The 21,878-nt window shown below is 34.5% G+C and overlaps 1 protein-coding gene across 1 annotated transcript in view; it reads left to right on the forward strand.

Moving 5' to 3' along the window:
- Window positions 1-21,878, forward strand: part of STT3B (STT3 oligosaccharyltransferase complex catalytic subunit B) — a 102,891-nt gene that overhangs the window by 54,123 nt on the left and 26,890 nt on the right. The window contains exons 2-5 of the mRNA XM_070359884.1: window positions 2,470-2,578; window positions 6,100-6,387; window positions 17,293-17,358; window positions 18,980-19,079. Of these exons, the coding sequence (XP_070215985.1) occupies window positions 2,470-2,578; window positions 6,100-6,387; window positions 17,293-17,358; window positions 18,980-19,079 (563 nt within the window). The remainder of the gene's footprint in view (window positions 1-2,469; window positions 2,579-6,099; window positions 6,388-17,292; window positions 17,359-18,979; window positions 19,080-21,878) is intronic.

Consider the following 21,878-nt stretch of genomic DNA (forward strand, 5'->3'; position numbering starts at 1 on the left):
TTTCCTTTGTGGATAGCTGTCTGTTATTTTTTATTGGGGGTATGAAGGCTGCTGTCACCTACTGTGCCATCTTTTCAAAGCCACCTCTCAAGATACTTTTTGTCTTGTTACTAATTTCCTTTGCATCTTTAACTTTTTAAATATTTAGCTTATTTTTAATTTGACATTCAAAAACTCAAATAGTGCTTTTACCATACTTTATTTCACAGTAATAGTAACAGTAGCCTCTGGGTGCTTTAGGGACATTATATTGTTTATTTATCAAAGCCGCCTTATTGACATGGGTACAGTTGTTATTCCTTTTTTACAGAGGAAGAAACTGGACCACAGAGAATGGTCTAGCCAAGGTCACATAGCTAGTAAGTGTGGAAACAGGATATCCAAACTTAGGCAGTATGATTCTAACCTTTGTACTGTAAACCTCCCTTTCAGGCTGTGTGGCTTATCTTACTTCTGAAGTTATTCTTACGTCTGTTGCTATTAGTTCTTCCATTGGTTGATTTTGATGCTTAGTTTTCATATTGCTTATTTTTCTCATGTTTGATTTTTGGATGTGTGCTTATTTTATATTAGATCAAGTCTGTCTTAAAATATTACAGTATTTTGTTTCTAGTGATCGTGTGTTGGAAAGTCATGACTTGCTGTTGGGAAGGATATATCAAGCTGACTTTGGATATGAGGTTTTCCTATTCATCTGGGAAGCATTGTTCCACTCTTTGAATTACTTGGCTGTGTGTGTTGGAAATACCCCTGAGGCCCACTTCCTTGTTTGGCAGTGGTCGTCTAAGGGGATCCACCTGCCTAGCAGTTCCTATTGCTCATTACCCTGAGGTTGATGCAGGATTTTCTCTTGCTTCTCTCCCGCCCTCAACAACTTTATATTAAACATGAACCATCCTGAATATTGCCTCTTCAACTCTTCCCCCTTCCAACACCCAAGCGTGCACACATGTACACAACACACACACCATAGTTTGCAGTTACTTCAGGTTGCAGTTTGGACTGTGGTTTCTTCCATCTCATTTCTTGTTGTTGTTATTTTGTCTTTCATTGATCAAAATTCTCATTCGTTAAGGTCATGTTGTTATTTTACAGTACAGTTACGGTTCATCTCTGGTTATTTATAACTTGACTCTTTATTTCTGTGATTTTTAGAGTTATAGTTGTTCAGTCGCTAACTTGTGTCCAGCTCTTTGCAACCCTATGAACTGCAGCACGCCAGGCTTCCCTGTCCTTCACTGTCTCCTGGAATTTACTCACATACATGTGCGTTGAGCTGGTGATGCTATGTAACCATCTCATCCTCTGCCACCTTTCTCCTTTTGCTTTCAATCTTTCCCAGCAGCAAGGTCTCTTCCAGTGAGTCAGTTCTTCACATCAGGTGGCCAAGGAATTGGAGCTTCAACTTCTGTTCTTCCAATACATATTCAGGGTTAATTTCCTTTAGTATTGACTGATTTGATCCCAAGGGACTCTCAAGAGTCTTCTCCAGCACCACAAATTAAAAGCACCAATTCCTTGGTGCTCAGCCTTCTTTATGATTCAGTTCTCATATACATTCGTACCTGACTACCTGGAAAAACCATAGCTTTGACCATACAGACCTTTGTCGATAAAGTACTGTCTCTGCTTTTTTTAATACCTGTCTGGATTTGTCATAGCTTTCCTTCCAAGGAACAGGCTTGCATCTTTTAATTTTGTGACTGCAGTCACCATCTACAGTTATTTTGGAGCCCAAGAAAATAAAATCCGTCACTGTAATCACTTTTTCCCCCTTTTGTTTGCCATGGGGCCATGTGCCATGATGTTAGTTTTTTGAATGTAGAGTTTTAAGCCGGCTTTTCCCCCTCTCCTCTTTCACCCTCATCAAGAGACTTTTTAGTTCCTCTTTCTTCCATTAGAGTGGTGTTATCTGCATATCTGAAGTTGTTGATACTTCTCCTGGCAATCTTGATTCCAGCTTACGATTCATCCAGCGAAGCATTTTGCATGCTGTATTCTGCATATAAGTTAAATAAGCAGGAATTGAAAGCAATTATATTGAATGTACAAGCTTCATTTTGGTGCTGTATTCTGTTAGTGGTTTTTAGTCTTTTGAGAGTCATTGACATCTTTGAAGATTTGGTAAATTTTATGTACCATCACATTTTTTGTTCAGATGCATAGCTGTGTACCATCTGTACCCCAAGCAATGGCCAAATGTTAATTTGATCATTACTAGTTTTGTAGACTTGTTTTTTGGGGGAGAATGGGCTTTTTTTTTTTTTTTTATTTTTAGAGGTATAAGCCAATTTCTTAGAAAATAATCTATTGTTCAGGTTTGAGGGAAATTGTTATGAAAGATATATTTATATAGCCATAGATTTATGTATAAAGAGTTGAATATAAAGTATAGTATTAGAAAGCTAGAGCTATTTCTTTCTAGTAAACCAAGTTTTATAACATTTCTTTTTTTCCTATTTTCTCTAGGTTTAACTATAGATCAACACATCATCTTGCGTCTCATGGGTTTTATGAATTTTTAAATTGGTTTGATGAAAGAGCATGGTATCCACTAGGAAGAATAGTAGGTGGTACTGTAAGTATATATGCAGTTACTCATGTTAATCTTAAATTTTTTCAGTGATTTGAGTAAATCATTCATCACTAAGGTGATGGCAATTCTTAAAAGTTTTATATAGTTAAATGATACGTTTTCTCTGGCTAATTATCTGTTATTTAATTTGTTAAATCTCTTTTCTTAATACTCTTCTTCACATACCCCCACCCCCCAGGCTGTTTTGGGGTTATCTCATACTAGCCATTATTTCTGACAAGTGGTGGAGGTTAGGAGGAGAAGCTCTTGTCACACTCTTAAGTTCAGGTTACTTGTGTTTTTGTTTTGTTCTATAGAAGCTTTATTGAAAAAAACATTTTGGAAGGAAATAAAAATGTAGAACAATCAGATAATTCTAATTTTCCTGGTCCTAAATCTGTCTCAGATTACTCCAGGTATTGTTCATAATTTATGGGAAATCAGAATGTCCAGAAGATGATAGAAAGGAAAATGTTTTTAGGATTTGGGATGTAAGGAGAATGGTTTGAGAGAAAATGAAAGACAAGGCACCTACTGGAGAAACATATACATTTAATATTTTTTTCTTGATCACTTTTGTCAGAGGTTTATCAATTTTAGTAGATTCTTTAACCCATTAAACTTTGTTGATTATTGAATATTTGTGTGTTACCTTCCGTTTGTTTCCTTCCTCCTACTTTCTTGAGTTTGATGTTTTTATCTAGTTTCCTAATGTAGTTTGCTCAATAATTTTCAACTTCTTTGTTACTAATGTATTTGTTTTGAAGCTCCAAATTGCCTCATGATCACTGTTTTAGCTACATTGCTTAAGTTTTGATATGCAGTGTTTTCATTGTCATTCAAGTCAAAATGTATTTTAACTTCTGTTATAATTTTCTCTTATTCATGAGTTACTTAGGACTGTATTTAACTTTTAAACATTAGAGAATTTCCTCATCATCTTATTTTGCTTTTTACTTCAAATATATTAATGTTAGAAAACAAATTCTATAATTTTAATCCTTTGAAATTTATTGAGACATGATTTGTGGCCCCAGGATATAGCCAAATTTTATAAATGTTCCCTCTTTGTTTGGAAGGAATATGTTCTCCATGATAGTGAGATGTTATATTTATAAAATCTGGCACATCTTTTTATCTTTGTAAATAGGGATAATGATACAGAAGAATAGTCATGATAGCCTCTGAGGCTGATTAGAAAGGTATTGAATGGTGAAAGATGTGGTAGATGACTATTATCTGTACTGCTTGTGGTGTGAATGCTGTCATATATTTTATTGTACTAATCTTTGATTACTGTAGTTTGTTTCCTGCTATGTTTATAACTTTTTATCTTGAATTCACCCTCAGTTAAGGCTGGTTTTCTGAGATTCCTGGTGTCCTGGTATTTGGAACCATCCTTACAATAATCTTTTTCACTTCCCTTTTCTGGAGCCCTCAGAAGTTTAGGACTGTTTTTACAGGTTGTTTCTCAGTCTAAGTTTCTTATATGTGAAGTTGTTATAAATGTGGAGAGGGCTTCCCTGGTAACTCAGTGGTAAAGAACCCTCCTGTCAGTGTAGGAGATATAGGTTGGATCCCTGGGTTGGGAAGGTCCCCTGGAGAAGCAAATGGGAACCCACTCCAGTATTCTTGCCTGGAGAATCCCATGGACAGAGGAGCCTGGTGGGCTACAGTCCATGGGGTTGCAAAGAGTCGGACATGACTTAGTGACTGAGCTTGCATGTATAAATGTGGGACCCATACTCACCCATGTGGTGAATGAGTTATTTCTTGTTTTGTTTCTACTTAAAGATTTGGACGTAAGGGAGAAGTTGCTTACTGTTTCATTTGATGGGTGGGTAGAATTCATCTAGTTTCATAAACGGGCCCTGGGTTTGTGCTGGGAATTAGGCCTTTTCTTTAATCTCAGTGGTGAGCAATAACTATCCCCCAACCACCTCAAGTACCTAAAGTATATATTAGGGCCTCGAGTGTTTTTGTTTTTTTTTTTTTTTTAAAGACTTCTGAAATACCAGTGCCTAGTTTGAAATGCTTCTTTATGTTTGGAACCTGAAGGATTCCCTTCCAGGTTCTCTTTCTTTTAAGGTTAAACATGCCTTTTTTGTTGTTGAGTGGTTTTGTTTGTCTAGAATACCTTGATTTTTTCATCTAATACTTCTATGTGTTGTTTTGTGTGTCAGTTCAGTCTACCATATTTAGATATTTTCAGATTTATTTCCATTTAAAAAAAAATTTTGCCAGGAAAACTATTCATTTGGGACCTGGTATTGTATATGTAATGGAACAAAATTTTAATTTTTAAGAATGGTGATGATTGCCATACTTTTTCCCCTTTCCTTATCCCACTCTCCTTCCATGCGTTCAGTAGATACTGTGCATCTATTTTATGCCTATCATTGTTATTTGGATGCTGGGGAAATTGTTCATGTTATTCTGGAGCTTGTATTCTGTGAGAGTGTTCATTTATTTATTTATTTTTGGACATGCTGTGCAGCATGTGGGATCTTAGTTGCCCAACCAGGGATTGAACCCATGCTCCCTGCATTGGAAGTGCGAACTCTTAACCACTGGATCACCAGGAAAGTCCCTAAGGGTATTTACTTAATAGATTGTAAGTAAATAAGTAAAATAAATACTATGTGAAATGGTGATAAGTGCTCTGGAGAAAAAGCAAAGGAGTTGGTTTAAAGACCATGGGCAGTTTGCAAATAGTATGGCTCATAAAATAAATTTATAACATTCTTTGTAGTTTCAGTGATGGAGAAAGAAAAAATCTTTTAGGATGTAGCTAAGGATGAAAGTGTAAATACACATTTTAATCACAAATAGCTCAGAATTAATGTCCTGTTTATTGTTCATTGAATCTTAAATGTTTCATGTTCCTCCTTTGGGGAGAGGTTGAAGAGTACAGCTGTTAACTAGGCCTATTCTAGTTGATTTGCTTTCCATTGTTAAGTATTTTAAGAAGTGTAAAAATGTCAACCTTCGAGGAGTTCCAAAATATTATATTTGAATTCACTAACTAGTCCTCCTTTTCCTAGCTAGAATTGTTCACTTTCCAGATCTTGACTTTGAAGGGAGGAAGAAATTATTTATAAATATCACTTAAATAATAACTGCACATAAATTTTTTTCATCTTCTGTTTGTTTCTCAATCCCTTAAACACAAGTATGGGCAAAATTGTTAAAACCCCATACTTAAGGATGTGTTAGATAGAACCCTGTTTATAGAGAAAGAGTTAGTGGGGACAATTATAAAGTTACTCAGTGTTCCATCATTAAACATCTTCACTTTTAATACTTCATTCAGTCTGATCTTTCTTCTTTTGCTTAAATATATATCTCTGCATATGAGAATTTTTTGTGTCCAGTTGAAAAAGAACATTTAATTTTGTAGTATGTAAAGAAGGCAAACTGTTGTGAGAGCTTATTCTCAACCTAATTATGTAATAATAAAGAGCTTAGTGTTTTCAGCTACCTCCTTATATTTGTAATTACATTTTCCTTTTTTTTTTTCATAGGTTTACCCAGGGTTGATGATAACAGCTGGCCTTATCCATTGGATTTTAAATACGTTGAACATAACAGTTCACATCAGAGATGTATGTGTGTTCCTTGCACCAACTTTCAGCGGCCTTACGTCTATATCTACTTTCCTGCTTACCAGAGAACTGTGGAACCAAGGAGCAGGGCTGTTAGCCGCTTGCTTCATTGCCATTGTGCCAGGCTACATTTCTCGCTCAGTAGCTGGGTCCTTTGATAATGAAGGCATCGCTATTTTTGCACTTCAGTTCACATATTACTTGTGGGTAAGTAACACTTGATGTTTTGTTATCATTAATACCCATGAACTTTCTACTGAAAGTTGTTATTATAGTTGCATGCAGAAAACTGTTACTGTTCATGACAAATAAGTCACAGCTCCAATAAAAGAGGCTATTGGAAAATAAGCTGTTGATTTTTTTGTTGTTGTTTCTTTACTAGTGGAGAGAGAGGTCAAAAATACTTAAGAAAGCTGAAGTGGGGTTCAGTGGCTTAGGATGTTGAATTCTGTGTGTGAAATTTGCATTATTTTACTGTTGCCAAGTTATTTCTTCTTTCCCTATCTGTATACCTTCTGTTTCTTTTTCTTGTCTTGCTTTATTAACTAGTACTTCCAGTATGATGTTGAAGAGGTGTAGTAAGATGATCCTCACCTGGTTCCTTTTCTTAGTGGGAAATCTTTGAGTTTCTCACTATTAAACATGTTGGTTATATGTTTTTTTGATCTTATTTATCAAGTTGAAGATCCACTTTAGTTTGTTGAGTTTATCATGAGTGGATGTTGGATTTTGTCAAATGCTTTTTCTCTACTGATAGGTGATTGATTCATGAACAACACAGGTTTGAACTGTGCAGATCCATTTATACATATATATTGTTTTCTATTAAATACATACTACAGTACTTCACAATTTGGTTGAATCCATAGATCTGGACCCAAGGATTATGTAAGGTCCCTACTATAAAGTTATATGTGGATTTTCTTATGCCAAGGAGGTAGTCACTGCTACAACCTCTGCCTTGTTCAAGGGTCAATTATAGTTACATATAGTTGTAACTATATGTAAATTCTTTGACCTTTTGATGTCATGAATACATTATTTTCAAATGTTGAACCAGTGTTTCATACCTGGGATAAATCTCACTTGGTCATGCTATATAATTCTTAAAATATCTTGTTAGACTTGATTTCCTAATATCTTGTTGAGGATTTTGTTTCTAATGAGAGAGATAATGGTCTGTAGTTTTTTTTTTTCTTATAGTGTCTTTGGTTTTAGTATTGGTTCTGGCCTTGTAGAACGAGTTAGGAAGTATTTCCTCTGCTTCTATTTCCAGAAAGAGATTGTAGAAAATTATTATTTTTATTTATTCTTTTTTAATCATTTGGTAGAATTTACGAGTGACCTCCCCCTTGGCCTGGTGCTTTCTGTTTTGGAATGTTATTATTTATTTATTCCATTTCTTTAATAGAGATCTAACCAGATTTTCTATTTCTTTTTGTTTGAGTATTAGCAGATTTTGCCTTTCAAGAAATTGGTTCATTTCGTTTAGGTTATCAAGTTTTTGGACAAAGAGTTGTTCATTGTATTTCTTTATTATCCTTTCAATGAATGTCCAGGGGATCTGTAGTGATGTTCCTTCTTCCATTTCCAGTAGTATTAGTATTTGTGTCTTCTTTTTTTGTTATTAACCTGGCCTAGAGGTTTATTGATTTTTGTTCAGCTTTCAAAGAACCAGTTTTTGGCTTTATTGATTTTCTTTATAAATTTCCTGTTTTCAATTTCATTGATTTCTGCCCTGGTTCTTAATTCTGCTTTCTTTGGATTTAAATTACCCTTCTTTTTCTAGGTTCCTAAGGTGGAAACTTAGATAATCGTCTTAGATCTATCTTTTCTACTGTTTACATTCAGTGCTATAAATGTCCATACTAGCATTGCTTTTTGCTGCATCCCATAAATTTTGATCAGTTGTGTTTTCATTTTTATTTAGCACTATTTTGAAATTTCTCTTGAGGTTTTTGACTTTTGAATGTGCTTATTTAAAGATATGTTGTTTAACTTCCATGTATTTTGAGACTTTCTAGTTATTTTTCTATTAGTGATTTTTTGTTTGATTTCATTGTGGGCTGAGAATTTATATTATATGACTTTTATTCTATTAAATTTGTTAGGATGTGTTTTATGGCCCAGATGTTGTTTATCTTGGTGAATATTCCATGCCGACTTGAGAAGAATATGTATGCTTCCATTACTGGATGAATTTATCTTTAGATGCCCACCACAGCCAGTGTCCAGTTCACTGGTGGTGGTGTTGAGTTGTAGCTCTATCCGTCTGTCTGAGAGAAGGGTTTTAAGTCTCCAATTATGATAGTGGATTTATCCAATTATACTTGTGGCTCTGTCAGTTTTTCCTCATGTAGTTTGATAAACCTGTTGTTTGACATGCACACTTGAAGAATTGTTTTGCTGTCTTTGAGAATTAACCCCTTTATCATTATATAATGTACTTCTTGATCTCTGATACCTTTCCTTGCTTTGAGGTAGGCTTTATTATATGTATCTTTATCAGTTCATTTCACTCAGTCATGACCAACTCTTTGCAACCCTGTGGACTGCAGTACACCAGGCTTCCCTGTCCATCACCAACTCCCAGAGCTTGCTCAAATTCATGTCCATCGAGTTGGTGATGCCATCCAACCATCTCGTCCTCTGCCGTCCCCATCTCCTCCTGCCTTCAGTCTTTCCTAGCATCAGGGTTTTTTCTAATGAGTCAGTTCTTTGCATCAAGTGGCCAAAGGATTGGAGCTTTAGCATCATTTTTTCCAATGAATATTTAGGACTGATTTCCTTTAGGATGGACTGGTTTGATCTCCTTGCAGTCCAATGGACCCTCAAGAATCTTCTCCAACACCACAGTTCAAAAGCATCAATTCTTTGGTGCTCAGCTTTCTTTATAGTCCAACTCTCACATCCATAATGACTACTGGAAAAACCATAGCTTTGACTAGATGGACCTTTGTCAGCAAAGTAATGTCTCTGCTTTTTGATATGCTGTCTGATGGAGCAAGTATCTTAATCTCATGGCTACAGTCACTGTCTGCAGTGATTTTGGAACCCAAGAAAATAAAGTCTGTCACTATTTCCATTGTTTTCCCATCTATTTGCCATGAGGTGATCGGACTGGATGCCATGATCTTCGTTTTTTGAATGTTGAGTTTTAAGCCAGCTTTTTCACTCTCCTTTTTCCCTGTCATCAAGAGGCTCTTTAGTTCTTTGCTTTCTGCCATAAGGGTGGTGTCATCTGCATATCTGAGGTTAGTGATATTTCTCCTGGCAATCTTGATTCCAACTTGTGCTTCATTCACCCCAACATTTTGAATGACGTGCTCTGTATATAAGTATCTTTATATATACTTCAAAATTTTTTAAATCTTTAAAGAAAGTATTTATTTCTGGCTGCACTGGATCTCCATTGTGGCACACAGTACTCTTCATTGCTGCATGTGAGTTTTCTTTAGTTGTGGTATGTGGCCTTCTTGCAGAGCACGAGATCTAGGATGGGCAGGCTTCAGTAGTTGTGGCACTTGGGTTCAGTGGGATCTTAGTTCCCAAACCAGGGGTCGAACCTATGTCCCCTGCATTGACAGGTGAATTTTTAACCACTGGACAACCAGGTGAGGCCCTGTATCTTTATATTCAAAGTGGGTTTCTTGTAGACAACATATAGTTGGGTCTTGGTTTTTGATGCACCCTGACAATTTGTTTTTTAATTTGTGCATTTAGACCATTGACATTCAAAGTGATTCTTAACTGTAGTTGGTTTAATATTTACCCCACATGTTACTGTTTTCTGTTTGGTACTCTGTTCTCTATTCTTTTTCTGCCTTTTGTGGTTTGAACCGTGCATTTCTTGTGTTCTGCTTTCTTTCTGGCACATCAGTTATGCTTTTTTAAACTGTTTATAGTGGTTGCCATAGAGTTTGCAGCAGACATACACAGCTGATTCAAGTTCACTTTCAAAGAATACTATACAGGCATACCTCGTTTTAATGCACTTCACAAATACTGCGTTTTTACAAATTGAAGGCTTGTGACAACCCTGCATCAAGTGAGTCTGTCAGCACTAGACATTTGCTCTCTTCATGCCTGTCATATTTTGGCTTTTCTCACAATATTTCAAACTTTTTCATTATTATATTTGTTACAGTGATCTGTAATCAGATTTTTGATGTTACCCTGGCAAAACGATTATAACTCCCTAAAGGTTCAGGTGATTGTTAGCATTTTTTCGCAATAAAGTATTCTTTATAAAGTATTATGTGTTATTTTATTAAACATAATGTACTCTTAATATTGAGGACTTTCCAGGTGGCTCAGTGCTAAAGAATCAACCTGCCAGTGCAGGAGTTGCAGGTTCGACCCTTGGGTCGGGAAGATCCCCTGGAGAAGGAAATGGCAACCCACTCCAGTATTCTTGTGTGGGAAATCCCATGGACAGAGGAGCCTGGTGGGCTACAGTCCATGGGGATAGCAAAAGAAACGTGACTTAGCAACTAAACAACTCATAATCGACTCCAGCTTAGTGTAAACATATCTTTTATATGCCTTGGGAAGCAAATTTGTGTGAGTGGCTTTACTACAATATTCAGTTTATTGTAGTGGTCTGGAACTAAACCTGCAATATATCTGAACTCTGCGTGTGCCACTTTATAGGCAGTGTGAGTACTTTATAGTAACAAAATAATCCCTGTATCATTACTGTCATGACATTCATATGTAATACATACATAATAGATTACATTGTTGGTATTATTATTTTCAATAAACTTATCTGTTGAATCAATTAAGAATAAGAAAACTAAAAGTTTTTAATTTCCCTTCACTTATTCTGACTTTGATGCTATTCCTTTCTTTAGATGCAGATCTAGGTTATTTTCCTTCTTCTTAAAAAACTTCTAGCTTTTATTGCAGGACAAGTCTGCTGTCAACAGATTTCCTCAATTTTCATTTATCTGAGAAAGTCTTGAAGCATAATTTCACCAGGCCCAAATTTCTAGATTGTTTTTTTCTTTCTTTCCTTTCTCAGTTCTTACATATTTCACTCTAATCTCATCTTGCTTGCATGATTTTTGAATAGAGGTCATGTGATCGTTATCCTTGTCCTTCTAGAAGTAAGGTGTCTTTACCTCTGGCTTCTTTTAGGGTTTTTTCATTATTGTTGATTTTCTGTAGTTTGAAAAAGATATGCCTAGGTGTGGTTGGTTCTTTTGGCATTTATTGCTTAACATTTGAGCTTTCTGAATCTGTAGTTTGGTTTCTGACTTTATTTAGGGGAAATGATCAGTTGTTATTGTGTCAAATATTCTATTCTTTCTCTCCTCTCCTGGTACTCTCATTACATGTATGCTATATCTTTTGAGGTCTTTTAACTAATACGTAGTGTTTAACATATATAAGTATATATTTTGACAATATGTATGACTGAATCTTGATAGTATAATGCCAAGTGGAAAAATAAATTGAGGTAGAATACACACAGTAATTTTAAGTAGTACAGAGTGTATTGTCAGTTTATACTTATTTATAATGAAAGTATAAAAATATGGCATTTATCCATCATATATACCAACTTTATGATAGTGGTTACTCTTGAGTATGGGTGAGTGATACTGAGGAAGGAAGTGTGAAGGGGGAGGTTCAACTATGTTAAAAACTTTTTTTTAATAAAATCATCCAGAGCAAATATGTTTTATTTGCATTTGGAAGTCTGGATGGCTATTTTTCTCTGCTCTTCTATATGTTTGAAACCTTTTGTGATAAATTTTTAAAATAATATATTCTATCTGTCGGGAATTTAAAAACATAGAAAATTAATATAAAGAAACCATCACCTGGGTATTACTGTCATTTGCATTTTGTCATAGTTTAAAATTTTTTCATGCTTTTATGAAATGCAAAAGTGTTACTGTTTAAATAGTTTTTTTATTCTTTTAAAAAGCATGAGTCAACCATTGCAGTAGTGCCTTAACTGGCATGTTAATTACCTTTCATCATTTAAAAATTTAAGAAATTGAGACAAAATTCATGACATAAATTTACTTTCAGCCATTCTAAAGCGTACAGTTCAGTGGCTTTTAGTATCTTCTGTTTACTTGCAGAACATTTTATACCCCCTAAGGAAATCTTGAACCTCCCCCTTCCTTATTTTTTAGTTTCTGTTTGAAGACTTATTCTGGACATTTCATGTAGGTAAAATCCACATAAAAAAATGCATTCACTTAGCATAATCTTTGGTATTTTTGACATGTATCAGTATTTCTTTTTTGTGGCTGAATAACCCATTGAATTGCATTGTATTATATTGTATGGCTTCCCTGATGGCTGAGATGGTAAAGAATCTGCCTCCAACACAGGAGACCTGGGTTTGATCCCCAGGTTGGGAAGATCCTTTCGAGAAGGGAATGGCAACCCACACCACAATTCTTGCCTGGAGAATTCCATGGACAGAGGAGCCTGGTGGGCTACAGTCCATGGGGTCTCAAAAGAGTTGGACACGATTGAGCGAGTAACACTTTCCCTTGCAACCCATTGTATGTATACCACATGTTTAAAATCCATTAGTGGGTGGGCATTGAGTAGTTCTCAAGTATTAACCATTAGGGGTAATACTGCCGGTGCACATTTGGGTACTCGTTTTTGTGTGAACATATATATATTTTCATTTCTCTTCCATATATATGTAAGAGTGAAATTGGGGGATTTGCCAGACTATTTCCTGCAGTGGTTTCCCCCTTTTACATTTCCACTGGTAGTGTATGAGAATTTTAATTTCTCCTGATCCTCACCAAAACTTCCCCCCACTCACCCAGTTTTTTTCATTTGTTTTACTTGACTATTGGTATGAAATGGTATCTCATGGTTGTTGCTTTGGGTTTTTTGTGTGTTTTTTAAAATTGTGGTAAAATATATGTAACATAAAATATGCCATCTTAACTATTAGAGTTCAGTAGTGTTTAACATTCAATAGATTTATAATGTTATACAGTCGTCACCACCATCCATCGCCATCGTTTTCCATAACTGCCCATTTTAACCTTCTCCAGCCCCTGACCCACCACTATTCTACTTTCTGTCTCTGTGATTTTGACAGCTCTTAAGTATTTCATATAAGTGGAATCATACATTTTTGTCTCTTTGTGACTGGCTTATTTCACTTAGTGTTATGTCCTCAAGATTCATCCATGCTGTGGCATGTGTCAGAATTTCCTTTTTTATGGCTGAAAATAATATTCTATTGTATCTATATACCACCTTTTGTTTATTGATTCATTTGTCGGTGGACACTTTGGTTGCTTCCATGTTTTAGCTAACATGGGTATACAAATCTCTCTCTACCTTGCTTTCAGTTCTTCTGGGTATATACCCAGAAGTGAAACTGCCGGGTCATGTGTTAGTTCTATTGTGATTTTTTGAGAAGCCACCATATTGTTTTCTGTAGCAACTGTACTATTATACATTCCTACTAGCAGTAGGTCTATTTGAGTTAGTTTTGTATATGCTGGTAAGGATCCAACTTCATTATTTTGCACATTGATGTCCAGTTTGCTCAGCACTGTGTACTGAAGGGACTGTGGTTCCCCATTGAAAAGACTTGGCGCCTTTATTGAAAATCATTTGACCATATATACAAAAGTCTGTGAGTTTTTTATTTTGTTCCATTGACCTCTCAGTATGTATGTGTCTTCATGCCGACACCACACTGATTACTTTAGCTGTGGAGTAAGTTTTAAAATCAGGAGGTGTTTGTCCTCTTTGTTCTTTTTCGGGATTCCTTTGGCTACTAGGGGTCCCTTGAGATTCCATTTGAATTTAGGGTGGGTTTTTACTTCTGCAAAGAAAAAATCATTGGATTTTGATATGGATTGCATTGACTCTAGATTACTTTGGGTAGTATTGTCATCTTCCAGTCCATGAATAATCATGGAGTGTTTCCATTTCTGTTTAAACAGTGTTTTACAGTTTTCATCATGCAAGTCTTTTAATTCATTAGTTTAATTGTATTCTTTTTGATGCTATTGGAAATTTTTTGTAATATCCTTCTTGCATTGCTATTGGTTAGTGTATAGAAATGCAGTGGGGTTTATTTATTTATTTTTCCTGTGTTGACTTGTATCTTGCTGTTTTGCTGAGTTCATTTATTAGCTCTAGCAGGTTTTGTTTGGGGGGGGAGGGCTTTTTCCATATGAGATCATATCTGTGAACAAGGGTGATTTTACTTCTTTCCAACCAATTTGGATTCCTTTTATTTATTTTTCTTGTCTAATTGCTCTGGGTAGGACTTAAGTACTGTGTTGAATAGAGGTGGTGAAAGTAGGCATCCTTGTCTTCTTCCTGGTCATAGAGGAAAAATTTCAGTCTTTCACTTTTGAATATATTCACTGTAGTTTTCATATATGGCTTTTGTTATGTATTACATATTATTAAGTATGTAATATATTTTATATACTAATATATAGTATTTTGTATTTTAATGTCATTTACATTTTTTTATACATGGTATCGCTTAGTCTCATATGTGAGAGTTCGGCTAGATAGAAAGGTCTAGGTCATTTGTTCTTTACTTGAAATTTTTGAAATTGTTGTACTATCATCATTTTGCTTCTTACTGTTAACCTAATTTTATGTGTTTCATAAGAAATGTCTTTTTTTTTTTTTTTCCTAAAGAAATAAATAATGAGTTTTTTATTTTTTGGTTTTTTTTACCTATATAGCATTGAAATCTAATAGATTCTAAGATATGTACCAGAGTTGATAACTCTTGGTAATGGTAAACCCTTGCAACACAGTATATTTATTGTTAATTTTTATTTCTGGAAAGCTGTCTTTGATTATAGTCTCAAATATAGTTTGTTTCACTGTTTGTTTTTCTTGGATCTTCTTCCTCTTTGTTTGAATTCCAGTTCTATCATTGGAGTTGTTTAAACCTCCTCCATGTCTATTTCATCAGTTATAAAATGAAAGACAAGTGATACTTAACTACACATCCAAATTTGAGGAAAAAAAATTATTTATTTAGGTTTCAAACACTGTAATGGATAAGAAGCAAAAATAAAATCCTGTTACAAAGTAAAAAAAAAAAAACCTCATATGGTTTAAATAAGCTAATTCATGTAAAGGTACAGAACATTGTAGGAACACAGAAACGGATGAGTCAATGTTTGTTTCCATTGTTACTATCACCAAAAATAGAGCTAATGTGGATAGAATAGTACTTAGAACAGTACTTCTCACCATATTGCAGCCTATAGTCCTGTGCCTTGGTAATCAGCCTTGTCCTGAAACTGTATTACTTGCAATCACAGATCTGATTTCTGTCTGTATTATCTCTTGGAATTATTTCTTTTCTGGAATGCCATGTTATAGAAACAGACAGTTTGGAGTGGCCCTTTATGTCTGACTTCATACAGCATAATACTTCTGAGAGTCATCTAAGAACATGGTATCTCTTTTTATTATTTTATTTCTCAGTTTTTGCTTTAACTTTTCTAGATCATTATATTAGTCATTTGAGATCATCTCTTCTAATGTAAGGAATCTTCCCAGGTGGTGGCTCAGTGGTAAAGAATCTATCTGCCAGTGCAGGAGACTCAGGAGATGCGGGTTTGATCCCTGGGTTAGGAAGTGGAAATGGCAACACAGTCCATAGGGCTGCAAAGAGTCAGACACAGTTGAGCACTCATACACTTCTAATATAAGCAGTTTCCCTTTATGCACTATTTTAACTTCACTGCACAAACTTTCTTTGAGAAATAATTTACATACTATAAAATTCAGTCTTTCAAAGTATACAGTTCAGTGGCTTTCAGTATATGAATAGAGTTATAAATCAAACTTCCAGATTATAATTTTCTTGCTTTAAAAATTTTTAATATTTTAATATATCCCCTCCCCATTCATATTTCAGAATAGGACCCATGTTATCTTACCCTGCCCAAAGGGAAACCTTTTCAAAGTTGGCATGGTTTGGGGGAGGAGATCAGAGTATATTTTGGCATACATGTGCACTGTATTCCGAGCAGTGTTTCAGAACACTGAATTCTGAATTCTGAGCAGTGTTTCGTAGTCTATTAGAAGTCTCAGGCAGCTCGAAGTGCTGTGAATTGGGAATGTTTTCTCTTTTCTTCCTCTTTCCCTTCCTTTTTTGTTACAATTTCCCCAAAGGTTGATGTCACCTGTGGTTTGTTTAATGTACTAATAGAAGACCATTTTGAAAATAAAGAATTCCTTGAAATAAGCTCTGTATAATACTGTTAAGTTGAACTTCCTATCATATCAGGACATAAAGATAGCTCTTAATACAGGATTGCTTATAATGGGCCTTATGTCTATCATTTCTTTAGGACCCTCACTTGATTCATCTTAAAGATGACCCATTGCTCTTGGCATAAGTATTCAGAGCTTATGCTTTTAAATTTTTAAATTATGTTTCTGAAGGTGCTGATGTATTTTGCTCTTTCAGATGAACATATAAACTCTTTGATTAGTTTCTTTGTAGATCATAGACATTTGTCAACTTTTTAAACCTTTGTTTACAGACCGTTGTCTTTCCAGTTGAGAGTAATTGAGAATCTTACTGACATTAGGTCTTCTAGAAATTTAAGAATATAAACTTAATGAAGATGTTGATTGTGGTGTCTTAAAATTTCTAGTTTAATTTGTTTTCAAAAATGAATGTTCATAATTAATATTTATATATAGATGATCACATTCAGATGAAAAACCACAGATTAAGGTGTTAGGTCTAAGCAAACCTGCCATATAAAAATGTAGAGTTACTAAACAAATTTATTTTTTAGTTAAAAATCTTAATTTGTTGATATTAATCATTTTAAGATAGAAAATAGAACAAATGGAGAAATATACATTGTTCCTTTTGATACTCTTTTTACTAAAAACTACATAACTTAAAAAAAAAAAATCGAAGCTACTCCTAAAATGTCTGACTACTGTCCAGTGTTAGTAAGTGGATCTAAGTATCTGTGTAATCTCATTACCCATTTTAAAGAATAATTTTCACTTTTTATAATACAAGTTTACTAAACACTTAACCTTTTTTCAATCAACAGGAACATTTATAAACATTTTTATATCAGTTGCTTGTTTGTTTTTCAGGTAAAATCTGTAAAAACTGGGTCAGTTTTTTGGACGATGTGCTGCTGCTTGTCGTATTTCTATATGGTAAGATTTCATACTTGAAACTGAATACATGAGGTCTGAGTCTTTGGCAACTAGACCAGTGCCTTCTCTTCTCAGTCAGGGTAGTTCTCCACTTCCTTTCTCCTGAAGTCTTTAAGATCTTTTATTTCATGCATTTTCTTTCCTTACTACCACTTTCTTCCCTACTCCTGTCTTCAGGGTCTTGTATGGACTTCTACTTTACGGGTGATGGAGGACTAATACTTAACCTCTCAAACAAAATTTGCAGCAAGTGAACACAAAAATTTTCTTTCAGATGTACAACTTTTTGTAAATAATGATCACATTCTCTGGGTTAACCTGTGAACTACTTGTCTAATTTTTTCAACAGGTTACTTAAGATTGGAGTTCAGTATCACCTCTTTAATCTCCTGCCTTTCTTTTCATACCACAGCCTATATGGTTTTCTTATGCTGAAAATTAATGATAATCTTAGGTAACTTTTTTTTGGTTGTTAAACAAATGTCATGGAATTTGTTTCCAAGTTATCCATGCCCCTTTTTAAGTGGTTAAAGGTTAGGACATATTATGTACCTAATTAATGTGTCCTAGGCACGTTATGCTCAGTAATAGCAAACTTACTCTCTTTTGAGTTTAGACTTAAATTTTAGAAATAACCAGGAGTCCTTCAGGTAGAACTGGAGCTCAACCAGAGGAATGTTGTTTTTTGTGAAAAAATAGCACATGACTGAAGCAGTAAACTGATGTTGTTATATGAATTGTAAACAAAAAGCAATTTCTTATATAAGTAGTTCTGAAATATTTTAGACAGGGATAGATTGCATTGTTAGAATGTATGTTAATATATAGTCTCCTAAGGTGACTGTTGATTCAAATGGTTCTATCAAGCTTTTCATTATTAGAGCATATGTAAGAACTTGATCTTGACAGACCTTATTATTGTTACTGAATTGAATATTCTTAAAAAATAATAAATAATAATACTTTAATCCTAAAGCATAATCATTAGGATCTTTATTAATTTAGACCAGAACATACTCAACTGTCTGATAAATAGAATTTTTCTAGCTTTGTGATACAGGCTAAACATTAAACTGGGATCCTGGTTTGTATCCATTAGTAGGAAGAAATTTATACCCAAGGTAGCACCTTTTATCTTGAGGATCACAAAGCATATCCAGATCATCAGAGTATTCCTTTTAGTTGAGGTGTTGACTGATGTTAACATCCATTGTTCTTACTTTCTGTGAAGTCTCTTGCAATGTATTTACCATAAAAAATGGGGGGAGAGCAAAGGGTTTTTTGCCTTTAAAAGTTTATGATATGTATCCTAAAGTCTGTATCTCTGTGACAGTCTTTTTATTGCCAATTCACAAACTGTTCTCAATGTTCTTAATAAGTTTAATTTGACCATTCCTCTAGTGGATATAAAAAAGTGTATTGGATTTATGGGATTGTGTTGTTTTAATTATCAATAAAAAAAAAGTAGGTTATTTGTATGTTATAGAAAAAATAGGTTATTTTGAAGCATCTCAAAATTGCTGAAAATCCTAGTGTTTATGTTTAGACTTTTGTGGCAGAATTTATCTACTTTAAGAAGCAAATATGTAAATTATTTAACTTAGCATTTCTTTACTCATAGGTCTCTGCTTGGGGTGGTTATGTGTTTATTATCAACCTTATTCCACTGCATGTATTTGTGTTGTTACTGATGCAGAGATACAGCAAAAGAGTCTACATAGGTAAGTGATTTGACTTCTGGTATCTGTCAACTTCTAAGAGGTGTTTTGTATACATTCTTTCATTGTCAGACATTTCTGTTTTGGTATTACCCATGAGTAATAAACCTAACTTTACAGTGTTTTGCTTTTTTGTATTCATAAGGAGGGTTAGGCATTTTTACCGAAGTGTGTATTAACTTTTCCTTAATGAGTTTGTTTTATTTTTGTAGAAATAAGTCTTGATTTAATATTTATCAGCCTTTTTTTTTTTTAATTTGGGGAAATGATATATACACACTATAAGCATACTATTACACTATATATACACACTATTCTAATTCACCTTACTCACTGTAAGAGACTGAGCATCCTTAACAGTTTAATAAGCTTTCGAAAGCCCTTTCTGAATAATACACAGCACAGTGTCTTAATCCATTCAAGCTGCTGTAACAAAAATGCCACAGACTGGGTAGTTTATAAACAAGAGAAATTTATTTCTCAATTTGGAAGCTAGAAAGTCTAAAATCAAGGCACCAGAATGCTCACATTCTTCTGAGGGCTATTTTCCTGTTAGCTTGATACCATCTCTGTCTCCACATAGTAGAAGGAACAAGCCAGCTCTCTGGGGCCTCAATTTAAAAGGGTACTTGTTCCCCGGTGACCTCATTATTTAATCACTTCCCAAAGGCTGCCTCCTAACACCCTTTCCTCGGGTATTGGGTTTATAAACATTCAGACCAGAGAGTAGACTGAGTATTTTCTTTGCAAGATTTTAATTTGCTCTACAGGTTTTAGAACACATCTTTAGAATAAGATGCTTAGTAATAGATGGTGTCTTGAATCTTAGAACTCACTTTCTATGATAGAGACAGAACTTTTACAGGTTGTATTAATCACAGAGAAGTTGTCATCTGAAACCAGTGTCTTTATAATAAAGTAATACAATTCTATTATAATAATGTTGGAAAACATTAACAAAAATAATAAAGCTGTTTGCTTGATTAAAAAACATAACAGTTTGGCAGTTTATCAAAAACTTAATGATAAAGTTACTGTGACCCACAAATCCACTCCTTGGTATATACCCAAGAGAATTGAAAATTGCATACTTACACAGAAACTTGTAATGTTCATAGCAGCATTCGTTATTCATAGTAGCCAAAAACTGAAGACAACCCAATGTCCATTAACTAATGAATGGATAAAGTGTGGTGTATCCATACAGTGGAGTGTTGTTCAGCAGTGAAAAGGAATAAAGGTGATACATGCTACATCGTGAACCTTGAAAACATTGTGCTGAGTAAAATAAACCGGGTACAAAAGGCCATGTAACTATGGGATTCTTTCTGTATAAAATGTCCAGAGGTGGCAAATCCATAAAGACAGCAAGCAGGTTAGAGACAGAAAGTTGGTTTAGAGGTTGCCAAGGGTTTGGGGACTAGAGTGACAGCTTATAGATACGGGTTTCTTCTGGCGGGGGGGGAGGGGGTGGTGGAATTGTTCTAGAATGAAATAGTGGTGATAGTCACACAACTTTAGTCACACACATAACCACTATAATAACCACTATAATAACCACTCAGTGGTACATTTTAAAAGGGCGGGGTTTTTTTAGTATGTGTTATATCAGTTTTTGTAAAAAGTTATAATCTGCTGATTAGGTTTATACCCACTTCAGCATACTTTATAACAATCACCACTGAAATAGTACATATATATATATCAGGTAGTTCTTATACACAATGAATTGTCCTAAGTTCTTTGCGTGTATTGAACTCATTGACTCTTGATAACCTCACCTTGAGGATAGGTCCTGTTAAACAAGAGAAGACAATTTGCTCAGGATCATGTAGCTAGTAATGGAGCTGAAGCCTAAATGTAGATATTTTGGCTCGATACCCATGATGCAAAAAAATCACTGACTGTATTGCCTACCATATGAATAAATACCTTACTGTAGAAATATATCAACATGTGATTATATATCTCGTTACCCTGAAAACACTGTTAGCCAGCATTGGAATCCAGAAAAGACGACCATGGATTAAACAGTAACTCCGAACTTTTTGTTTTGAAACGGTATGAGGAAAAAATGTTTTTAAATTAAATGCTTATGGGGAAGAACTAAGAGTTTCTTTGTTTAATTTTAAAAATGTAGGGCCCTAAAAATGTAATGGTCAGGAGAACAGAGTTAGGGAGAAGATTGAGGGATAGACCTTTGTGAAATGCCCCTGAATCAGGAAGAGGAAGAAGAGCTAAAGAAAGTGAAGTTAGATTAGCAAAGTCTAACTTCCCTACCCTCCTCATTTCTATTTAGCTCTAGAAGTTACCAAAGAGCATCGTCTTACACTTTTAAATTATATTTCTTCGTTCTTTCTGCTATCCTATGCTTGATTTCATTTTAAGCATCAATAGTAGGTATATTTTGCTATTTTAAAAAATTGTCATTGTGTCTCCATTCAGATGTTTTGCACAAGTCACTTCTTCCTGCTTTTACAAATAGAGCTTATAAAATAGTAGTTTAAAAGATTCATTCAATACAGTTTATAATGAACCACATCCTTGAGAAAGAAAAATTATTTTTTCTCTTGTGTATCTGTTAGTCATTATATTTCTTTCTGCTGGTCAAGAAGAATCCATGGAGGGTTTTTGTTTGTTTGTTTGTTTTTTGTTGGGGGGGATCTTGTAAGCTATAATTCCATGTACGTTTCTTCCCATCTTTCACTCCCTTTATTTATCAGCATTCACAGTAATCAAACAGTAAAATATCTTTATTAATCAAAGATTTCAACAGTCTTGTAAGCCTTTAATCATATTTAT

This window comes from Bos mutus, chromosome 22, assembly GCF_027580195.1.
Source record: "Bos mutus isolate GX-2022 chromosome 22, NWIPB_WYAK_1.1, whole genome shotgun sequence".
NCBI lineage: Eukaryota > Metazoa > Chordata > Mammalia > Artiodactyla > Bovidae > Bos > Bos mutus.